The 22,801-nt window shown below is 47.4% G+C and overlaps 1 protein-coding gene and 2 pseudogenes across 2 annotated transcripts in view; 1 reads left to right on the top strand and 2 right to left on the bottom strand.

The window, feature by feature from the left end:
* Dtd1 (D-aminoacyl-tRNA deacylase 1) overlaps positions 1-22,801 on the top strand; it is a 125,332-nt gene that overhangs the window by 4,534 nt on the left and 97,997 nt on the right. The window contains exons 2-5 of one of the 2 annotated variants that reach the window (XM_021255117.2): positions 308-398; positions 1,259-1,478; positions 1,587-1,822; positions 17,576-17,682. In XM_021255117.2, coding sequence (XP_021110776.1) covers positions 1,270-1,478; positions 1,587-1,822; positions 17,576-17,682 — 552 coding nt within the window. In that variant the 5' untranslated portion in view covers positions 308-398; positions 1,259-1,269. The remainder of the gene's footprint in view (positions 1-307; positions 399-1,258; positions 1,479-1,586; positions 1,823-17,575; positions 17,683-22,801) is intronic. The other variant, XM_004840886.3, reaches the window with a different exon arrangement.
* LOC106009031 (ribosome biogenesis protein NSA2 homolog pseudogene) lies at positions 4,583-5,434 on the bottom strand (annotated as a pseudogene).
* On the bottom strand, positions 17,609-20,942 carry LOC147824623 (melanoma inhibitory activity protein 2-like; annotated as a pseudogene).

Below are 22,801 nucleotides of genomic sequence, written 5' to 3'. Positions count from 1 at the left end.
GCAGGAGGATTGCAAGTTTGAGCCTAGCCTGGGCAATTTAGCAACTTTGCAAGACCCTATTTAAAAAAAAAAAAAAAAGGGCTGGGAGGTACAAAGGCCTTGGGTTCAATCCTCAGTACCACCAAAGGAAAAGAAAATTAGAACAGATCGGAATGTTTTGAATCTTACTGCTTGTATGCACTGCCATTCTTGTTTGCTTACAATTGACCTTAAACAGAGAAGTGTGAAGTGAAGTGTGTGCACTGTCAGACTCAGTCCCAAGTTGCTGCAGGGCACTTCTGAGTCAATCTTGTTTGGTTCCTTCCAGTTGGAGGTGAGCAGGTGAGCGCCATCGGCCGGGGCCTCTGTGTGCTGCTGGGTATCTCCCTGGAGGACTCACACAAGGAGCTGGAGCACATGTGAGGGGGGCCCTTGGCTCTGCGTGCGGATGCGGGTGGGGAGGCTGGGATGCGCGTCCCTGTTGCTTTGATCTGTTGCCGAACTCTCTGTAGAGTGTGATCTCCCTGTGTCTCAGATGACACCCAGAAAGGTGGCTGCGAAGTCAGCAGCCAGTGGAGCACAGCTTGGCCTCCATCTCTGTTGCTTCTGAACCTGCAGGCTCACTACCCCCACCTTTCCCCAGTACTGGGACTGAACCTAGGGAGTTTACATTGAGGTACCTCCCCACTTTTAAAATATACATTCCCTGGGCTGGGCTAGAACTTTGCATCCTCCTGCCTCAGCTTCCCAGAGTGCTGGGAGTACTGGCATGCACTACCATGCCTGCCCCCCTTTTCTCTTAATGCAAAAACCAAAGCCCCTGTATAGGGGTTCTTTTTGAAACTTGGGCAGTATGACCTGGGCACTGTGTACACATAGTTCACAGTGGGGCACTGTGTACCCCATTGTTCATTGTTCACACCAGGGAGGCAGCTCCTTGCCCCAGGCTATGCACACTAGAGGAGGCTTGAGCCCAAGGGGAGTTTGCTGCTGTAGCCTGGCTCACTCTCCTTGGGGGATCAGCCCTGCCTGAGTTCGCATGCATCCCTTGTGGTATGTTGGCTTCAGATGCTTGCCACTGTGTACCTAGCCCTTGGTGCCCAGAGCCTGTGATGACCCCACCCAGCTGTCCCTGTGTTGGTGGAGGGATGGGAGTGCCCAGAATTGACCCATCCTGAAGGGCACCAGCATGTCAGAGGGTTAGGATTCAGCTTCTGGGGAGATGCTTCATGGTCCTGAGTCTGACTCATGATTGTGACCTGCCCCACTTCCTTGCCAGGGTGTTGTCCCATGTCAACCACAGTAGGAGAAATGGCCCCATGTTTGGGCAAATCCTCCACCTGGAGGAGCAGGCAGCACAGGTTATCACTGCAAGCCCAGTGCCTTCCAGGAGCTGTGAATAGAGGCGCTACAGGAGCAGAGACCCCAGAGCAGCCTCCTGGGACAGGGCTGCGCCCCAGCGGTGGTACACATGAGTCCTGGCCAAGGTCATGCCTTCCGTGAGTGGTGGCTCCATTCCTTCCCTGGCAGCAAGCTGGGGACAGCTGGGATACATGGAGGGTGGGGCCCTTGTGCTGTTGCTCTCACTGCTCTCTGTTCCCCGACAGGGTCCGAAAGATCTTGAACCTGCGTGTGTTTGAGGACGAGAGCGGCAAGCCCTGGTCCAAGAGTGTGATGGACAAGCAGTACGAGGTGCTGTGTGTCAGCCAGTTCACCCTGCAGTGTGTCCTCAAGGGCAACAAGCCCGACTTCCACCTGGCCATGCCCACCGAGCAGGCCGAGAGCTTCTACAACAGCTTCCTGGAGCAGCTGCGGAAGACTTACCGGCCCGAGCTCATCAAAGGTGGGCTTTGGGGCTGGGGTCCTGGCAAGGCACCCCTGAGATCAACAAGCACCTGGGAGGGAGGTGGGGACATCCTGGCAGAGGGGCAGGGTCCACAGTCACAGCATCTCTGTGTCTGGAAAGTCCTTGTGGATGCTCATTCCCCCTCAGAGCACCATCACAGTGGCCGCTCCTGGACTTAACACACATCCTCGGGGTGCACTGGACACCATTGCCCTCCTTCCCACTGTCCCATTTGGAAATGAGGTACCCAGAGGTGTGTGGCGTCCAGTGTTTCCTTGGTTGCCTAGGCCAGCGCCATCCAGTAGGAGTAGAGTGCAGGCCCTAAATGTGAACCTAATATGTGCTTTAATTTCGAGTAGATGTGTTCCAAAAAGGAAGAGGAAGCAAAGGAAATTAATTTAGAAATGTATTTAGCTTGACTAAATATATACAGAATGTTATGATTTTTACCATGTGATCAGTATAAAGAGTTATGTTATAGTTGACATTATTACTATCTTTTTTTGGCATAAGAGTCACAGCAGAAGTGAGAGGAAGTACAGAGGTGTCACGTTTCACAGCTGATGAACCCATGTAATCACAGCCATCCATACTGTACCTGAGGTCATGTGCAGTGTGTGTATCCTGTGGGCTTGGATATAGTGACAGTGACACACATCTACCAGGACAGTGTCACAGAGTCCCTTCACCGTGCTCCCCTGTCCCCCAAACCCTGGCAAACACTAATCTTTTGACTTTCTCTGTGGTTTAGTTTTCCTAGACTGTCGTGTAGTTGAAAGTATGTGGCCTTTCATGTTGGCTTCTTTCAGTTTTTGTTTTGTTTTTTTAGTGTAGTACTGAGGATTGAACTCAGGGTCTCTGCACTGAGCTACATTTCTAGCCCTTTTGATTTCTAAGACTGGGTCTCATTAAGTTGCTGAGTTGCCCCGTTGGAGTCCAACTTGCTATCCTCCTGCCTCAGCCTCCCAGAGTGCTGGGATTACAGGTGTGCACCAGTTCTTTCACTTACTAACATGCACTTAAAGCTTCTTTATCACTTGATCGCTCCTTTCTTTATAGAACTGATAATATTCCACTGTCTTAGTTGTCCCACAGTGTGTCTATTCATTTACTGCAGGATGTCTTGATTGCTTTCAAGTTTAGGCAATCATGAATGAAGCTTCCATAAATATACACTTGCAGGATTTGTGTGCATGTAACTTTTCACTTCCTTGTGATTGCTAGATCAGATAGTATGGTTTTGTTTTGTTTCTTTTTTTTGGTACTGGGGATCAAACTTGGGACCTGGCGCTTTCAAGGCAGATGCTGGAACCACTGAGCTAAATGCTCGGCCCAGATAGTGTGTTTTGATGTATGAGAAAGTGCCTATTATACCACTTTACATTCTCACCAGCGGTGAATGAGAGTTCCTGATGTGCTTCCCACCCCCTCCAGCCTTTGGTCTTGGCATTGTTTGCAGTTTGGCCTTTTTAAAGATATTGAGGTAGGCCCGTCATGGTGGTGTATGTCTGTAATCCCAGTGCTCGGGAGGCTGAGGCAGGAGGATCGTTGCAAGTTTGAGGCCAGCATGGGCTACATATTGAATTCAAGGCCAGCCTGATCTACATAGCGAGAACTTGTCTCAGAAAAACAAAAACAAAAAGATGTCAAGTGGGATCTCTTTGGGTAGTTTTATTTACATTTCCCCACAATGAATGATGTGGAGCATCTTTTCATCTGCTTATTTGCTATTTGTATATCATTTTGGTGAGGTGTCTGATAAGGTTTTTTGGCCCATTGTTAAAAATTGTATTGTTTGTTTTCTTCTTGCTGAGGTCTTATAGATATATACCAGTCCTATTAGACAAATACTCACTTTGCAAAAGTTTGTTTATAATCAGATCCGTCTTTGGCCAATATTTCCCTCCAGACTGTGGTTTGTCTTTTCATTCTCTAAACAGTGTCATCTGCAGAGCAGAACATTGTAATTTTAGTGAAGACCAGCTCATCAGTTCTTTCTTTCATGAGCTATGCCTTTGGTGTTGTACCTAAGGAGTCATCACCATCTACAGCATCATCTGGTCTTCCCCTCTGTTACCTCCGAGCATTTTTATAGTTTTGCATTTTACTTTTAGATCTATGTGTAGTTGTTGTAAGAAGTGTAAGTTTTGTGTCTAGATGTAGTTTTTGCCTGTGGATGTCCAGTTGTTCCAGCACCATCTGTGGAGCCTCCTTTCTTCATCATATTGGCTTGGCTTCTTTGTCAAAGATCAATTGACTAAGTTTACTTTGGTGAATTTCCAGGCTTCCATTGATCTGTCATTCTTTGCTAATACCACCCTGTCTTAATTACTGTAGCTTTGTAGTCAGTATTGACACCACATAGTGTCAATCTCAGCTTTGTTTTGTTTTTGATAGATACTCTATCAAGTTCAGAAAGTGCACCTCTATTCCTAGTTTATTGTGAGGGTTTTTTTGAGACAGGATCTCATTATGTAGTTGAGGTTGGCCTTGAGCTTGCTATGCAGTCCAGGCTGGCCTCAAACTCACAGTGATCCACCTGCCTCTGCCTCCTGAGTGCTGGGATTTTAGGAGTGTGCCACCATGCCTGGGTGCTATGAGTTTTTATTGTGACTGGGTATTGGATTTTGTCAAATGCTTTTTCTGCATCTACTGATGTGATCATATGATTTTTCTGTCTTTAGCTTGTTGATGTGATCAGTGACATTAAGTGATTTTTAAAAAATGTTTTTACAATTTAATAAATCTCTTGATGACTGCAGTTATGAAAGTTGTAGTAGTATTCACAGTAATGGTGGTTTTCCTGATTGGTCTGTAGTCTTCAATAAGTGTAAGAAGTTATTGTATGAAACATCTGTCAAACCGGTAAGACTGCATTGATGGATCTATCATTCTCAGGACTGTTGGTTACCTGGGCATATTTACCCCAAATAACCTTGTCTTCTTGTGTCACAAGGCCCAAATCACTCACTTTCACTTCCATCTCTGTACCTTTGGTAATAACACCCAAAGTTGTATGTAGTGGTGATGAAGGATTTTTTTCACACCAAGTATTGGGAGGCAAAAGGTGGCTTTAGTTCAGGATGTGTTACATGGGCCTTCTTGAAATGTAAGCCCATTGGCCTAACGAACCTTTCATATTTAGGTGGTTTTCTTGTAAAGCCATCTCCAACAAAGCAGACTTTGGTAACCATCCTCTTCCATGCCTTCTTTTTTCTCTTCCCAGTTTGAATAACTTTTAATACTTCCGTCTCTGCCTGTGCACAAAGTTTGGGCAGAGGGACTTCCCATTTTCCCACCTTTTCTTTTCATTTTTGTTTAATCATGTTGGAAAGTACTTTTGCCCAAGACTGTCCAGCAGATAGGCAGGTACTGCTCCTTGAGGAGTCTTTTTGTCATTCTTTTGTTTGGTGTTTCTCTTTTCATGCATCTTGATAGTCTTAATTTGTATTTTCTTGGCATGGCGCTGTTTATGGTAGAGTTTAGCTTTCAGGCCAATCATTATTTTTGCCTTCTTTGAATGTTCATGAGCCTCTTGAGTTTCCTTCTTTTTCTCATGGTAATGCAAACATTACCCGTAACATTTACAGTGTAATTCAGTATATTCATTTTGTGGTATGATGACAGCTGCAGAGCCACCAGGGCCACCCACAGGCACTTGAAGAAAAGTGTCAACTTTGGGGTCTCTCAGGCACATGAGCTGACTCCTACATTAAGTGATTTTTGAATGTTGAACCAGTCTTGCTTGGTTGTGGTGTATAGTTCTTTTTATATGCTATTTGTCCAGTTTGTGTGTGTGTGGATATGTGTGTATATATTTATTATTATTTTTATTATGTGGTGATACTGAGGAATGAACCCAAGGCTTTTGCATTGAGTTACATACCGAGCCCTTTTTATTTTTATTTTGAAAGAAGGTCTTGCTTAGTTGCTGAGTTGCCCAAGTGGAGCTCAAATTTGTGATCCTCCTGGCTCAGCCTCCCAGAGTGCTAAGATTACAAGCATGTACCACCATGCCCAGCTTTGATTTGCTAATATTTTGTTGAAGATTTTTTCATCTATATTCATGAATGGTATTGGGCTATAGTTTTTTTTTTTTAAGTGTATGTGCTACTGGAGCAAGCACTATAGTTTTTTTTTAAATAATGCTGTTGTCTAATCTTGATATTAGGGTGATTCTGGCTTTATAGCATGAGTTAAGAATACTGTCTTAGCATCTATCTTTTGAAAAAGATGTTTGGTCAAATTTACCTGTGAGCCCATTTGTTTTTAGTGCTTTCTTTTTGAAATGTTAGTAACTTTTGATTAATTTTTTTTTTTGGGTGGTACCAGGAATTGAACTCAGGACCTTGCACTTCATAGGTAGGCACAGTGCCACTGAGCTACATCTTAGCCCCTTTTGATTAATTTTTTAATAGATAAAGGTCCTTTTATTATTTATTTATTTTGAGTTTTTGAGACAGGGTCTTGCTATGTATTTCAGGCTGGTCTTGAACTTACTATGTAGCCCAGGCTGGCCTTGAACTTGGGCGATCCTCTCCTGCCTCAGCCTCCCAAATGCTGGGATTATAGGTGTGCACCACCATGCCCAGTGTAAAGGTCCTTTTAGATGAGATCAGCATATTCAGGGTCCTACAGCCGTTAAGGGCCCTTTTAGATTGTCACTTTCTGTAAGAGTTTTGGCAGCTTATGTTGTCCTAAAAATTGGTTCATTTCATTAGGTTATCCAACTTGTGGGCTTAGACTTGTTCAAGATAATCCCTTATCCTTTTAATACCCTTGCATCTGTACTGATGTCTCATTTTGTTGTTCATGTTAGTAATTTGTGTCTTCTTTTTCTTAGCCTATCTAGTGGCTTATTGGTTTCATTTATATTCTTAAAGAACCAGCTATTGGTTTGATTTACTCTGTTGATTTCCTGCTTTCAGTTTCATCAATTTCTGTTCTAATTTTTAATATTTTTTTCTTCTACTTACTTTGGATTTAATCTGCTCTTTTTTTTCTTAGTTTCCTGAGGAGGAAACTTAAATTACAGATTTTATTTCTTCTTATCTAATGTGTACGTTCTGGGATTACAGGCAACCACCACCACACCTAGCGTGACCTATTAAAGTAGGACGTCTTTTTCAATATCCAACTGCAGTATTTCCTTTTCTTGTCATGTGCTTTTACAGATATCTAATTTTTTTTTTTTTGGTACCGGGGATCGAACTGGGGTCCTTGCACTTGCTCAGTAGGCGGCAAAACCACTGAGCTAAATCCCTGGCCCCAGATATCTAATTCTTGTTGTTAACTTTGCAGTGTTTCAGGTTCTTTAATTTTCTCTCTCTGCATTGAACAAACCCAGACCCTTTTCCCATAGGGCTCTTCTCAGCCGCGGTACTGACAATTACAAGGTGGCCTTGGGGTGCGGTAGCAGAGCCCACCTTGTGGATCCTCTGTTGGTCAGGCTTGCTGCTCTTTGTCCCCTTGGCATTTTCTTTGGGATCTCCCCCTTGCAAAATGTGTCCACTTGTCTCATGGACATGGGGTCCCTGCTAGCTGCACTGTCCTTTGCCAGTGCCTGGTGGCCAGTGTGTTCGCCAGTCCTGGGAATCCAGGGCACTCTGTCGGATCTCCATGCTTCACCCCACTCTTTGTCCTTTTGGTTCCTCCTGCTGCCTCTGCTGTGAACAGTCAGTCTCTTCTCAGATGAGGAATTAAGTTGGTTTCTGTGAGGAATTCTTTTTGCTGAGCCCCAAATCAGTTACTGCCAGCGTTGTCTTCTCTGTTGTCCATGTTGGTGGAATCATCCAGTTTTGAGTAATCTCAGATGTATATTAGAAGGCACTTTAGCTGTGAGCACATTGACCGTTATTATGGAACTCTTGAAAGAAAACAAAACAGCTTTCATCTGAGTCCTTCAGGAGGAGTGTTTTATGTTATTAGGTGCTTTGTGTTCCTAAAAATACCTGTCCCTTTTTGAAATGATATGTATTTTATCCAGGGAATTATAGGGAGTGCCTGGAATAATGTACTGTAGACAATATAATTTTATAATGGATCAGAATCCTCACTCATGGGATGTGATACATCTGATCATTTTTATGAAAAGTCTACATGAATTATGCAGAGTTTTAATCGAAATCTATTTCCAAGTCTTTTGGACTTGCAGAAAGATTACAGTTACATCAACAGTGCATAATTCTTTCTTTTGGCCTTAATTCTTTTGCAGCTTTCGACAGAACAAAATGCATAGCGCATGTTTTGCACGTTTGTTGTCTTTTAGTTAATTTGGGGAGTTTGGCTTGAGCTTCCCTGTGGAGAGCCCTGCTTTGTGGAAGGGATGTTGGAATGTAAGTGAGCTGCTAAATGCTTCTTTTTATTTCGGAATTTTCAAGTCCCCTTCAGTAGCTTTAGAAGTTTAATTAGATTTAACATTTCTTTTCACTTCCTTCTCCTGTCATGACTGAACATTGATTTTACATTTCTATTTAACTTGTTTCTCTTAAGTATTGTTGAAGAGTGAACAGAAGGTCGTTGTCCCTTTCATTCCTCTGTGTTTCCTCATGCCCCAGCCAGCGCCCAGCTGATTAGAGGGATTGCCATTACACTGCCAGCCTGATGTTCCCCATCCCCAGCCAGTACCCACCTGGGCCCAGACACCTGCTTGTTGGCCCTTCTGCTGGTGCCAACCCTACAGTGGCTTGTGTGGCTTTGCCCAGCAGAGTCTGCTGTCCCCGGCTTGCGTAGGGATCAGATCTCTCTGTCCCCGGAGTCAGAGGGAATGGGACACCTGCGCCCAGGCAGGGTGGCTGTGCTTGGGCTTGTGCTGTGTGGTGGGGTGCAGGGCTTTTGTTGGGGCTTCTTGACTCATCAGGCCAAGAGTGTGGTTAATTCTGATGCTCACCTTGTCTGCACCCTCACCTCAGTTAAACAGAGATTGGGGCTGCCAGGGCATAAGTCAGAAGCATCCTCAGGTTCTCTGGCCTCTCCTCCTTCTGTTGTAGTGACCCAGGCACTGGACAGGTCGGCCTTGGAGCAGAGGTCAGGCTGTGTAGGGCCCCCCAGGCTGGGGACTGAATCCCTCACATTCCTGGAAACCCCAGGCAAGCGGGCTGGCAGGTGCCCCTGAGAAGCAGCCCCAGGGCAGGGTGGTTGTCAGTGTGCCTGTGGATGACTTCCTGAGGTAGATGAGGCAGGGGCTAGAGGATGCTGCAGACCTTCCAGGTGTCCAGGGAAGACAGGGATCCCAGCTTCAGCTCACGGGTGGCTGCCTTGGGCCAAAGAAGGGCAGGGACAGATGTGGGTGGAGGAGAAGGAGAAACAGTAACCCTGGAACACTGCTGGCCAGGACAACCTGGTCACTGGGGGCACTGCTGGCTGCTGTGTTTGTAGCAAGGACAACATGAGGCACTGTCCGTGCAGAGACCAGAGAGGCGAGAGAAGAGACAGACTGTAGTGTTAGGAAGCACCTGTATGTGACCCTTCTCAAGCTCTCACTGTGGCCCTTGTGTACCCTCCTCCCTCCCTGCTTGCCTCTCAGATGGCCTTGGTGCCCTCAGCCCCTTCTTCTCTGCCCCACTTCCTTTCTCCTTCCCTTCTCTGGGGTTCCCCTTGGCCAGGCATCTCAGGAAAGCTGTGTTTCCAGCTCAGAACTGGCTTCTAGAGCTAACTTCCTGGAACCTGGAACAGAACAGGACATATAAAGGCTGGTCCCTAAGGCCAGGCCTGGGGAGTGGCGCAGCATGCACTTGCCATCTGCATTGGTCACAGTGGGCCCGTGGGGTACCAAGAGGGGTGTCTTAGTTACTTTTCTCTTATTGCTGAGACAAAATACCTGACACCCAAATTTAAAGGAGAAAGGGTTTATTTAGGTTTCAGTCCATAATTGACTGGCTCCAAGGCAGAGTAGCACATGGGAGAGGGGCATCACAGAGGAGAAACAATTCATGGTGCCCACATGGTAGCAAAAGCAAGATGGGACCTTACAGCATCCCTCTGCCCATTTTATCTTATGTAGACTACCAGGATTAGGGTGGTGCCAAACCAATCAGTGTACTGGTTTAGTAATCACATACCCTGAATCCCAGCATCACACACTCTAGATTCAGCCATCTCTGAAAAAGTCACCTATGACCACAAGGCTTTGTGGGGACATTGAGACCCAAACTATAACCAGGGGACATAGAGGGGAGCTGGGCCCATGCCAGAGAAGGACTGTCACAACATGTGCCAGTCTCTAAGCTCTACAGCTGAGGACCCTGCTACTCTCTGAATGTCCCTCATCCTCTGCCTCTTCTGATCCTTAGGGAATGACTCCTGTGCACAAGGCTCTGCTCTGAATCATATGCACTGGGCCCAGGAAAGTATTTGTTTAGCAAATCAGAAGCTGCTGCGGAATGAAAACGAGCTACCTGTGTGTTCTCTGCGGGGTCTAATGCGTCATGGGAGTCAAAGAGCTAGAGGAGCGTGGGTAGACACTTTGGGGGTGCAGCTTCTGCTCCTCTCCGTGTGGGACATCTGTCACATCCAGGCCTCCTGCAGCTGCGTAACACAGAAGGTGCCAGGAGCCCGAAGCCATGTCTAGTTCCTGCTCTGTGGTTAGCATTTGATTTCTATGGATTTAATTTTCTACTCTTTTTACCACTGAAATCATTTTAGCAGCATGAGTGAACTTTCAGCAGAAGTCTGATTTATAGGCTTTGGCAAAGACTGGGATGCCAGAGTCATTATTTTTAATATCAATTTAGCAAACTGCAACATGGGTCGACATCTTCAGTCTTCCTGAGTGGCCGGATGGGCAAGATGCGTGGGACCAGTACCCTCCTGAAGGAGTTTGCCATGGAGGGAGCCAAGATTGCTGTTGGCCAGTTGGTTGGCATTTCCTGTCCTTCTTTCTTATTCCTTCAGTCTCTTCAGTAGTTTACTTGCTGGCTTTCTTGTTTATTCCTGCAGCTCCCTGTTTTGGCTTTACCCTTCAATTGTCTCCTCTAACTTAGCTTCCATCTTCCCACTTTCGTATTTAATGCCTTCCTTTCCATGATTTCCATGATTTACTTTCTGGGTTCTCCATTGTGGACAGCAGCCTAATCTTACCAGTTCTTCTTTCTGCTCCCTAAAATCCTTGTGTGTCCTGCCTCAGGAGCAGTGTTGGTGCCTGGTGGTGATCTGGTGGCCCTGTGGTGACGGCAGAGTGTCCTGCACATAGGAGGTGCCTATTTTTTTTTTTTTTTTTTTTGTACTGGGGATTGAACTTGGGACCTTGTGCTTGTGAGGCAGGTGGCGGAACCACTGAGCTAAATTCCCAGCCCTGGTTAGTACTTTTTTTTTTTTTTTTTTTTACACTCCTGGGCCTTGTACACACCGCCTTGTTCCCAGTCCTGTTTTATGTGATGTGTGCCCATGGGTCCAGGGACACGAGGACAGGCTCTTTTCAGTGGCTCTGCTGTCCCATCCACCTTCCTTTTCTGCGATAGTTTGGATCTTGAGCATCCCCCAAAGGCCCCCATGTTAAAGGCTGATTCCCCAGCCTGTGCTGCTACTGGAAGTGGAACCTTTAAGAGGTGGAACTTAGTGGGAGGAAGTGAGGTCATGAGGGGGTGTGGCCTTGAAGGGGATATTGGGACCGCACCCCTTCTGGTCTCCCTCTCTGCCTCCCAGCCACCACCATGAGGTGAACAGTTTCTGTCACCACATACTCTATACCTGCTTTGCCTCATTCCAGGCCCAAAAGTAACAGGGCCAACCAACTGTGGACTGAAAGCGTGGGCCATACTAAGCCTTTCCTCATTCTAAGTTGGTTGTCTCAGGTATTTGGTTATATTAAGAGAGAGCTGGCTCACACACTTCCTCTCTGGGCTCCTCCCTCCTTATTTCCTCCATCCTTTTTTTGTCATTTCGTAAGCACTCTGTGTACTTGTGTTCATGAATTATAGACTCAGTTCTTTCTTGCCTTATGGCATCTGTTACAGCAGCTCAGTTTGAGAGAAATAGGACACTACTTTAAAAGACGGTACAAGTGTAGGTGGAAAGAAGTTCCTGTTTGCCACTGTCACAGTCCTAGTATACACGATGGCTGCAGATGAGAGGAAAAGTCTGAACTACTCAGCAGGAAGAATTCAAGGTATTACTGATCCAGGGCCTAGGAATTAAGAAATATTGATAAATTACTTGATTCTTGTTTTATGTTCTTCAAACCAAGGCTTTCCTGAGTCAATGGGTAGTGTAAGTGGTGTAGCCTGAGTCATCCTTTTCTTTTTTGTGTCCTGGCTGAATCCTTCCAGTTTATACTAATCCTTTTCTCCCTCCTTCCTGCCTCCCTTCCCTTCTTTCTTTCTGGGATGGAAGGGCCAAGGGGCCCAGGGCCTTGCATGCGCTAGGTAAATGTTCTTCCACTGTACTACACCACCAGGCCCTGATTAATCGCTTCCAGTGTGGAGTTTTACTGTCACTTGAGTTGAGAGTCAGTCACTTCCTGTGCCACGGCATGCCACCTGTGGGCTTTCCTTACCTCAGTCAGTGACAGTGCCAGCCTTCCAGTGGCTTAGGCTACAAACCTCTCAACTGAGCCAACTAAAATCTTGCATGGAATGTTAAAAAAAATTATATTTTTAACTTTATTTTGAAGTAATTTAGAATTCTGGAAAGGTTTACACAAGGTGTCTACTTCATCTAGCATCCACTGATAACATGCAGTGCAGTTATCAAAGCCAGGATTATAGTGTTGATAACTTACCGTGAATTCAGCTGCAGATGCGATTCAGATTTTGAGGTGGTCCCACCGGTGCCCTTCGCCTGGCTGAGCATCCAGGCCAGAGTCCGTGCTGCCTTTGGTGAGGCCTCTCCTCAGACTCCTCCAGCACTAGGCGGCGCCTCAGGCTCTTCTTGTCTTTCTGCCTAGGCCCCTTTTCTGAGTCACTTACTTATAGGACACCAGGACTCCCCTCGGTGTGGCTGTGATGGCTCTCTGGAGGCTTGTGCCCTGCATTTTGGGCAGGGTGCCCCATAAGTGATCCTTCACCCTTCTCAGTGTAGTATGTTGGGTACAGGATGTAACTATGTCTCGTTCTCTGTGACACTTCTGCCGGCCTCTTTGTCATTGGAATGTGTTGTGTGGCGTTGCTTTGACACTATGCAGATATCCTGGTACTCATCATAAGTCTCCCACTCCTGGGAGCCTCTGTCCCTGGTCTTGGTCTGCAGTTGGAGCCTGGAGATATTTGCTCCATCTTTTCAGTGTCTTGAATTCCTGCTTAAGGAGGGGGAGGATTGTTCGGGGTATTTCAGTCACCCAGCTGTGGGAGAAGGTAGTCCCCATGTGATCTTTTTTTTGGTACTGGGGATTGGACGTGGGTCCTTGCGCTTGCAAGGCAGGCGGCGGAACCACTGAGCTAAATCCCCGGCCCCATGTGATCTTCTTAAAGTTAAAGAAGTGGGCTTCCCTTGCTTATTACCAAGTCAGAGTTTCTTTTTTTGAAATTAGGTCTCACTGAATAGCTCAGGCTGGCCTTGAACTTGTGGCAATCTTCCTGCCTCAGCCTCCCCAGTGCTGAGATTACAGGCATGTGCCAACCACGCTAGGCTTAGAGTTTCATTTTCAGACAGGCAGGAAAGCAAATTTTTTTCCCCCAGTATCTTTTTCAGTAAATGTTAACCCTAATCGTGAACCATGCTGATTAATCCTCTGGTCACTGTCGCCTGTGAGTTACCAAGTGTCCATGTAGAGTTTTGCATTTGTATTCAAAGGAGGGCCTTTGCTTACTTTTTTTTTTATTCATGTCCAATGTTAGTATTAGGGTAATACTGGCTTTGCAGAATAGATCAGAAAGCTTTTAATTTTTTTCTATGGTCTGGACTAATTTAAATGACATAGAATTATTTGCTTTAATAAAACTTGTTAGTAAGGGCCGGGGATTTAGCTCAGTGGTTTTGCCGCCTGCTGCGCAAGCGCAAGGACCCGAGTTCGATCCCCGGTACCAAAAAAAAACAACAAAAACCTTGTTAGTAAAATCCTGTGGGCATGACGTCTTTGGCTGTGGTCAGTTTCCCAGCACCTCTTGGGCCCAGTGGGCACCTAACATTGCCTGTAATCTCCTTCCTGTCTGGATTTTAAAATTTACTGGCAGATGATTTTACAGACTTTTTTTAGTGCCTTAGAGAGACCTGTCTGTCTAGAGTTGTAGCCTTTTCCCACTGAGGTTTAGATATAGTCCCCCTTTTTCTCCTTAGTGTTGAGTGCTTTTTCAGCAAACTGGCTTGAAGTTACTTCATCAAGGCTGGTCATTCCCACATCTCTCATTTCATTGTTTTGCTTTAATCTGTACTTTTCATTCCATCATCTTCACTTTTTATCATGCAGCTTCTTTTCCTGGTTCTTTATTTCATTAGCATTGTAGAATCATTTTTTAACAAGTGAACTCATGACCCAGAGCTTTAGAATTTTTCGATCCCCCTTCCCTGTCTCTCTGGTCCTTTGGCAAATCCTCTCAAGGAACGGGGGACAAGATGGTGCCACTTCTGCTGTAGCTGCCCAGCCCAAGCTGTCATCGTATCTCCTCTGAGCGGCTGTGACAGTCCCTTTCCACCTCCAGTGGGGTCTCCCTCAGACAACCACTCAGCGAGGGAGCTATGTCCGCCCCAGTATAAATGCTGCAGGGAACACGTGGAGTTGGGAAAATGTGAGGGATCACTGGGTCTCACTGCTTCACAGTAATTACAAGCATAGCCGTGTGTGTGTGCCTGTGTGCATGCGTGTGTGCACAGTCTGGAGGAGAGGGCATGTGGCTCTCTGAAGATCATGGCTCTCTCCCCACAGGGGTCAGGAGCAGATGGAGGGTGGCTCCAAGCTTCTCTCTGGCTGTGGCTGCCCCTGCTTATGTTCTCTGTCCCCTGAAGCTGTGACCTGGTCAGAGCCCTGCTGGGAAGCCCTCAAGGCTGCTCTGCTCCGAAGCTAGAGACTGGTTCTCTGGGCTGTTTCGCATCCATGTCAGACCCCAGCCCAGCCCAGGACAGCAGGGGCTGTGCAGCGAGGACAAGTGACAGTCCTAACACAGCAATCTAATACGAATGCCAGTGGCCATCGTGGGCTCTGAATCTCCCGTTATTGTAGCCCCAGGGAGAATAATGGGCCATGGTTCAATTCCGTATCGCTTTTGAGTCTCCAGGAATTGAAGTCTGAAATCAGATCCTGCAGTATGATGACCCAGAAGCCATCTCTCTGGTTGCTTACTTTCTGGGTGTCGATGCCCAGTTGAGTCTGAGTGCATTCAGCAGCTGTATCTGAGCTGTGTCACATATGTGTCCTCATAGGTCCCTTGGGCTTTGGACACTGAGGTATCCTTGCACAGCTCCTTAGCTCCTTGTTAGAAGACCAAGCAGCCTCTGACTGTCTGCAACGTGCTCACAGGCAGACTGAGGCCAGGAGGTGTCTAGAGAGCTCCCACCGACAGAGAAACCCTTGCCTTACATCTCCACAGGGGGCACAAGGGTCTGGTCGCATGGAACCCAGAACCTCAGAACTTAAAGTCAGCTGGGACCTCAGCCCCTCAGAAGTGAGCCTGGTACTGGGCCCATGCGTTAGTTCTGGGTTTGGGATTGAGAACACCCCCAGGTGACAGGTACCTACACTCTCGGGGACCCAGGGAGTATCCCTGGACTCCAGGGCTGGCCTTCCAGCTACCTCCATCCTGACTGTGGAAGGTCCCTGCTTCCTGTGCTGTCCACCTAGGCCTGGCTCTCATGCACCCAGACACTCAGCCTCAGTGCCTGAAGGACCTGTACGGTCCCTGTTTGCTGCCAGACAGATGTGTTTCCAGCCAAGTCCCCAGGGAAGGTTCTTTTCCAGAGTCCCTGGTCTCTGATGAGGGCCAGAGCTGGGCATCTGCTGCCATGTGGGAATCTTTGTCCCCCAGGATGGCTCACGACTCTGGCCAAGTGCTCTGTGAGGCAGGGATGCCAAGGTGCCCTCCTGTTACCATGGAAGTGGTGCCACAGCTGGGGAAAGTGCTGTCCTAGATGTCACTCCCATATCCTTGGCATGACACTGCCCAGCAGTTCGGCAGGGTGCTGGCCTGGCCTTGGCTTGAACCCCAGTGTTAGGGTTACCAGCACTGACCTCTCGGCTCTGTGAGAACTCCAGACAGATGCACAGGTGGAACAGAGGAGAGGGGCGGGGAGAGCTGCCTATAGGGGATGTGCTTGGGCATCGGCCCAAAGCTCCGAGTCCAGAACTGATATCCCCTCTGCCACCCCAGGGGTGAATGAGCCCCAGTAGGTCATGGCCACGCTTTGGAGAGCAGAGGCCGAGAAGCAGTGCTGTGTTTCTTTCCTTCTGCCCATTTTCCCCAGCAGCTTGCCCTGGGTGGTGTTTCCTGAGTCTCCCCTGGTTTGCCCATGTGCTGCCATGGACAGTGGTGGGCATGATGACAATCACTCACGTGCACCCCCATGACTCCCCAGGACCCTGAAGAGGCAGGCAGTCTGGCACTGTCCAGAGGGGCATGGACACCAGCCTTGTCAGGTAAATAGAGAGTCCTATAGTGCTGGGCTAAGTCTCTGGCTAGGGACCCTGGCAGCCACTAGGGGTGCCCGGTTCCCATCTTGTGGGTGCTAGCAGAGGATCCTGCCTACAATGTGGCCATGACCACACTCACCCTGCCATTGTGGGTAGAAGGACCCTGAGACTTGATTAAGCACAACTTGATTATATCAACCTAGGAGCCCAGATGTAGATTTGTAGATAGATTTTTGTCTTTCCTTTTAAAAACTGTTTATTTTCCCTGGCCAGTATAATTTTTATTGGGGACTTCACCCTTTGACCTACACTGGAAAAAAAATGTTACCATTTTAAGACCTCTTAAAACATGTCTTTGGATTTATTGTGGGTACAAATGGAAATTCAGATAATAGTTCTGTTCTTAATTGAAGGAAAACAGGAAAAGAAAATAAATTCTTGCTACTTGGAATGATAAACAGGCTGAAATGTGTGCTGTATATCCTGGCAACAGAAACTCAAGGTCGGAAATAATTCCTTTCCTCCTGAGCCTGCCTTCAGTCTCCTGAGGAGTGCAGTGCTGAAATTTGCTAATTGTAGCTATAATTTTAGCATGCAATTAAACACATGGTTTCCTTTGCAGCTGATGTCTTTTTTAGCTAGTCTGACACAGATCAAATAAAAGCTTTGGATGTGAATGGCCACTTCAGTCTGACAGGAGGTCACTGAAAGTCACCATTCTCTGGGCACATTTGCTCCCCGGTGGGCCTATAAAAATGGTAGAGACAGCTTGGGCGCTTCTGGTACAATTTCCAGGGCCAAGTCCTGTCCTTGGGCCAAAGAAAACCAGCAGTTGGTGTGTGCCTTTGTCTAAGTCCTGAGATTAAGCCAGATCACCAGAGGAAGTGCTCCGGGCAGAGTAGAATCAGAGGTGGAGGGTCATGGTGGTGGGGACAGGGGCTCACAGAGGTCCCTTGGATTGGAGGAGTTGCCTGTGAGGCTGGCCCGAGCCCAGGAGGAGAGTAGCCTGGTTCTCCTGGATGGAGCAGGGACATCCAAGACCTGGTGCTGACACACTGGACCTGCGGTTTGCGTTCCTGCCACCTCACATCCTGTCACCTGTCTCCTGCGGTGTTAGAGGACACCTTGGGGACACAGCAACATCCATGCTGTTTTCTGCTCTTGGATTCTCCTCCCAGGTTTTTGAGTCCTTCAATGTTTTTTGGACAGAGCCCCCTGGGTCTCTGGCTCTGTAACGCTGTGTGTTGTTCTTTCAGATGGCAAATTTGGTGCCTACATGCAGGTGCATATTCAGAACGATGGGCCTGTGACCATAGAGCTGGAGTCTCCGGCTCCCGGCACTGCCACCTCTGACCCAAAACAGGTAAGTCAAGGGCTCGGGCTGTCTCCTAGGTTCTGGTAGCATGTTCTGGCTTTGGTTTAATCCTCAGTTAGCCGTGAAGGAAGCACTTTATTGCTGCTGCTTGCTTTTATTGTAATACCTCTCTTCCCGAGAGTGTGCATCTTCCTGGGCCTGTGGCTGGAGAAAATGTCCTGGCAGAGCCTGGTCCTGGGCTCCTCCTGGTCCTGAGCCAGGTGCTATGTGCCCACCTGCCACTGGGTGGCAGCAGAGCAGCGATCCTGGAGGGCTCTGCCATGCAGGAAGAATGGTTACCTGGAGGGCTTTTGTCCCAGGTGTGGTGGATGCTCCGCCCAAGGATCTTTGTGGATCCTCCTGTTTCTAAACCCATGTCTGACCTGGTTTTATTGCCAACTCTGTAAGCTTTCAGCAAAAAATGTGATTAAAACAGAAAGGAGATGTGTTGGATGTCCTTGTAGCCTGTGTGGTCTCAGCGTGCACGACACACTTTTAAGGGCTTTAATCACTCAGCACCAGGTGGGGGAGCCATAACCGAGGGAGCAGTTCTTGTTTGTGCTTCCCGGCTGAGGTGCTGTACAGAGGGCCATGCCGGACGTGCTGGACCCTTCTGGCGGGGTGATGCACAGAGCTACGTTTTTAAGGGGACCAGAAGCTTTCTCTTCTGTCCCTGACACTTTGTACTGATGTAGAAGTGGGGAGTCTGAGAAGTACTAGATTTCAGGCGTGGCCACTGAGGGTCTTGGAATTAATAATAACATTGAAAACATCACAAATGAACCTGTGTAGTGGCACACATCTGTACTCTCAGGGCTTGGGAGGCTGAGGCAGGAGGATTCCCAAGAGGTAGAGAGCAGCCAGGGTCCCTTCACAGTGGACTTGGCCTTGCTTCCTCCTTGAGGGTTCCTGGGCCTAGGCTGCCCTTGCAGTCCTGTTCCCCAGGGTGCTTTTTCTCTAGGTTTTTCTCCTGCCTCTGGCTATTCCCTCTGGCTTTATTTGATCATTATTCTGTTTTTTGATGTATTATTCTGCTTTAACTCTATTTCAAGAAAAATTTTAATCAAGCCTTTTCATTCTCAGTGTTTTTTCTGGAAATGGTAGTGATGCCTTCCACCTTTGGGATCTGCAGCCTTCTTTCTTTTTTTTGAGATATTTCTTTTTTTTCATGTTTAAATTCTCTCTCTCTTTTTTAAAATTTAAATTCTCTTTATTTACTAAATACTATGCCTGAGAAAGAGCGGAAGTGCAGAAAGTGAGGGAGACTGTGGGAGTGACTCTGAAGGGAGAGCAAAGCTATGGCCCAGCTTCCTGTTGTGGGGCTGGGTGTTGAGTATCAGGCTCCTTGGGAATCTGAGTGGATCCCAGAGGAGCCCCTGCTTTCAGCTTGTGGGGGTTGGGGAAACCTCAGCTCCTGTGGGAAGAGACTGAGGAATAGGCCATGGGGAATAGACGTTTGTCACTGGGAATGCTGGCCGTGGGTCAGGGAGACACCTGAGGGGCCAGTGAAGTGGACATGCTTTGTCTTTGTTTCCTGGAGGAGGCAGAGGAGAAGCAGCAGGACCTTTCAGGACCTGGGCCACTGGGGGCCTTAGAAACGATGGAGCTCCACCTGGAGGAAGGGCAGGAGGAATAAAGGCCTGTGCTGGGGCTTGGGTTTGGGCAGGCAGAGCTGAATGAGGCCCAGGTGAGAGGCTCTGGATGGGCTTCCTGGTCCTGTTGGAGTCTAAGCTGAGCTTACCGGTGGCTCCTCCCACAGTGTCTGAAGAAGGGTGAACAGATCTCTTTTGCAGATGTAGGACGACCCCTAGGGGAGGGACCCTGTGGGGAGCGCTGTCTAGCAGATGCACTCTTTGTGACACTGAGTGTGGCAGGTTCTTTGCCCAAAAGGGGAGCTTTCAGCTCTGCTGCACTGAGGTGTTGTCTGGTGCAAACATTGGCTCTTCTTAAATCCTGGAGCTCTCTCTCAGCCATGTGAGCTGCTACCCAGTTCTCACGGGCCTCTCTCTGCAGGGAGGTGAGCTGCCATTGGTAGAAATGGATGGTCCTCTCCCATTCCTCCTCTAAATCTTGGGCTCGCTTTCTATAGATCTTCAGCTCTTCAGCACCTTGGTCCATCTCCTGCAGGGTGGACAGTTTCTGCTCTTGTTCTGCCCAGGATTTCGCCTGCACTCTCAGTTTCCTGTGGCAGCTCAGGACTGTTTGTTGGTAAACTTGGGTCCTCACTGTGCGCTTTTGCTGAAGCTTCTACCACTCCCTTTCCAGCTGTGTGTTTGCTGACTGCCAAGATGCTCGCTGAGTCTGGAGATGTTGCAGAGACTCCGCCAGTTCTTCTTCAGTTTTCTCAGCCTCCAGGAGTTGAGTGTGAAGTTGATTTCTTTGTTCTTCCATGGTGTTTAGGGAAGCCTTTAACTGAGCACCTTAGACCAGTTTCTCCAAAGCTCTTGTTGGCCAGTGACCTAAGCCAGGACCATTTTCCAGTTGACTCCTCATTTTCTGCTGCCGGTTCCCAGTGTGTGTGATGTCTTCTGGGTGCCTGGGAACCCAGCCTTTTGTGGTGATGAGCAGGTGCTCAGTCAGAGCCTTGATGTGTTTCCCTTTCTCCCAGAGCAGTTGTTCTGCTTGAGCCTGGGAGTCTTGCAGCATGGTCATCTGTGAGGTGAGTTCACTCACCTTCTCTTTCCACCCTTGAGCTTCCTGGAAAAGCTGTGTCTAGTCTTTCTGGAGTTGGGCGTTTTCCCTCAGAGCATCTGTCATTGCTCCCTGCAGACGTTCTTTGCTGATGTTCAACAGTGTGACCTTGGTTTCAGCTATTTCCAATGTGAGTGAGTTGGATTCCTCTGTTAGGGACCGGATCCTTTTGGAAAGCTCTGCCAACCTGAATTGCTGGTATTGAAAACGTCGTGTTTGCTCTTTGAGCTCTTTGAAGAGAAACCTTATCTTCTCTTGAAGTTTGGCTCTGTCCCTGGCCGCCTTCTTATAGGCTGCCTCCCAACGTTGTGCTTCCCTGGCCTCCTCTTCTAGGCGGGGGTCCTTGAGAGCTGCCTCTAAGTCTTTGTGTTCATATTGAACTTGGCTGAGTTTGTCCGAGAGTTGACATTTTTCCCGAATTAGTCCTGCAAGCTGGAGACCAAGCTGTTTTTCTCTCCTCACTGCAAGCCAGCTTCGAATGGAGCCAAAAGTCCTCCATGAAAGTTTGAGAAGAGTCAAAAGACCCACAATGGCTGGCCACTCCATGGCACAAGGCTGCCTGGGCAGTTGGCTCAGCCACTGAGTACTGGCCTAGAATGTTTAGGGTTTGGTCCAGAGCCTGGCAACAGGAGCGGCCCACTGCTGAGCCTGATGTGGGGGTGGAGTGAGGGGCACATCGGGTACAGGCCCTGGCAGGCATCACGGGCTCCCTTTCCCACTGCTGGGGGATCGTCAGGGCTGATATTGTGCTCTCTGTCCTGGAAAAGCACAGGTCCATGCACCTCCGTGAGCCTTTAATTTGCCCTCTCCACCCCACCCCACCCCCTCCCTTTGGTTCCACCTGGGTTGGTGCTGTTGGAAGGTGTGGCACAATCATTTTTCAGACACTTTGGGTATGTGTATCAGTGTCTAAGAAATAAATCTTTCAAAGACATATAGCCTAAAATACTGCCAGACCAAGTATCTCTTCATAAGTCACTGAAATTATCTTGACAAAAAGGAAAAGTTGACCTCATTTCTTCTGCCATCACTAGACATTTTATTCTCAAATTTATCTACATAAACACACCTTGATCTCAGGGCCGTTTCTTGGTTTTTCATATGCCAGACTTTCTTTTGTCTGCTCCCGATCTCTCTATTTATTCTCTTTCCTTCTGTGGCTCATTTTCTCTTTTCCATCCCCTAATTTTTTTTCTTTTGGTATCTCATTCTAAAATGATATTCTCAATCTGTATATCCTCCCTGAGGGATTTAGTCAACTTTCACATTTTTCACCCATCATTTACTATCTCTCACATCTCTGCCTCCATCCAAGGTCACCCCTAAATTCCAGCCCCACATATCTGGCTTCATGTTAAATACCTTCACTGAGGGCCTCAGTCTCTGTATCCCAAACAGAACCCATCTTCCCCTCACCTCCTCTCTCCTCCTTTTTTTTCTTCAAGTCTTTGCCATGGCCTTTGTATTTTTCCTCTTGTCTGGAATGTTCTTTCTATGCAGTTTGTCCTCACCTGGATAACTTTTCTCATTCGTGCAGGTTCACATTAGTTGTTTTTTTTTGAGAAGCTGGTGTGACCTGCCCCTTCTCTAAGCTCCTGCATACCCTGCTCACCTCCAGTCACTGGACACCATAGTGTAGTTTAATCCCTTGTCTCTCTACCATTAGACAGTGTGTTCTTTCAGAGCAAGACTACATGTAAGCACATTCAGCATTCTACCCTCAGGATTTAGCACAGTTCATGCCACATGCTAGGAATTCAGTAAGAATGAAATTTTTTGGCCAGTTGCTTTTAGGTAACCAATGTGACTCCTTCTTTTTGTTTGAGAAGAAATGTACTTACTTAATGTTGAGTGATTTACAATTCTTTATTTTTTTTCTTTCTCCTATTTCTGTTCCCTAACCCCATTCTTCCTCTGTATTTGAAGGTTGTTGTATTGGGACTTATCTAAGTGAAAGGCTTAACTTGCTTATGTTGGTTGGTTTATTTTGAATAAATAACAAAAAAAGAGATAATGATGTCTTTTGTGTGTGTGTAAAACACTTCCCAGTTGTATGAAATTTCATGAGACCAGAATCTTGAGTATGGTGTGAAATGAGAAGCCATCCTCACCAACCCACCAAACTCCCCCTGGAGAACTGCACAATTTTAGGGCTAGAAGTCACGTCAGCAGTAACTGACTCACAGCGTGCTTTGATCCATGGGTACCATGCCTCCAGATCTGTGTTGTCTCCTTGAGAGAGTCTGGGTTGAACTTTGAGACCTCATTTTTCACGTACATATCCTGTAAGGGTCAGCGTGGGCAGCAGCACTCTCAGCAGAGACACCGCAGAAAGGGTGAGCCGCAGAGGTGATACAGGATCTTTGGAATCAACATATACATCTTTCAGTAATGACAGCAGCTTGTCATTTTTCCTAGCAATGTCTCTCTTAATTTC

This window comes from Heterocephalus glaber, unplaced genomic scaffold (assembly GCF_053883595.1).
Source record: "Heterocephalus glaber isolate CG9 unplaced genomic scaffold, H.glaber_assembly_v1.0 deba00001532, whole genome shotgun sequence".
NCBI classification, from domain to species: domain Eukaryota; kingdom Metazoa; phylum Chordata; class Mammalia; order Rodentia; family Bathyergidae; genus Heterocephalus; species Heterocephalus glaber.
The sequence above is the reverse complement of the archived record's forward strand: the minus strand, read 5'-3'. Positions and strand labels throughout refer to the sequence as shown.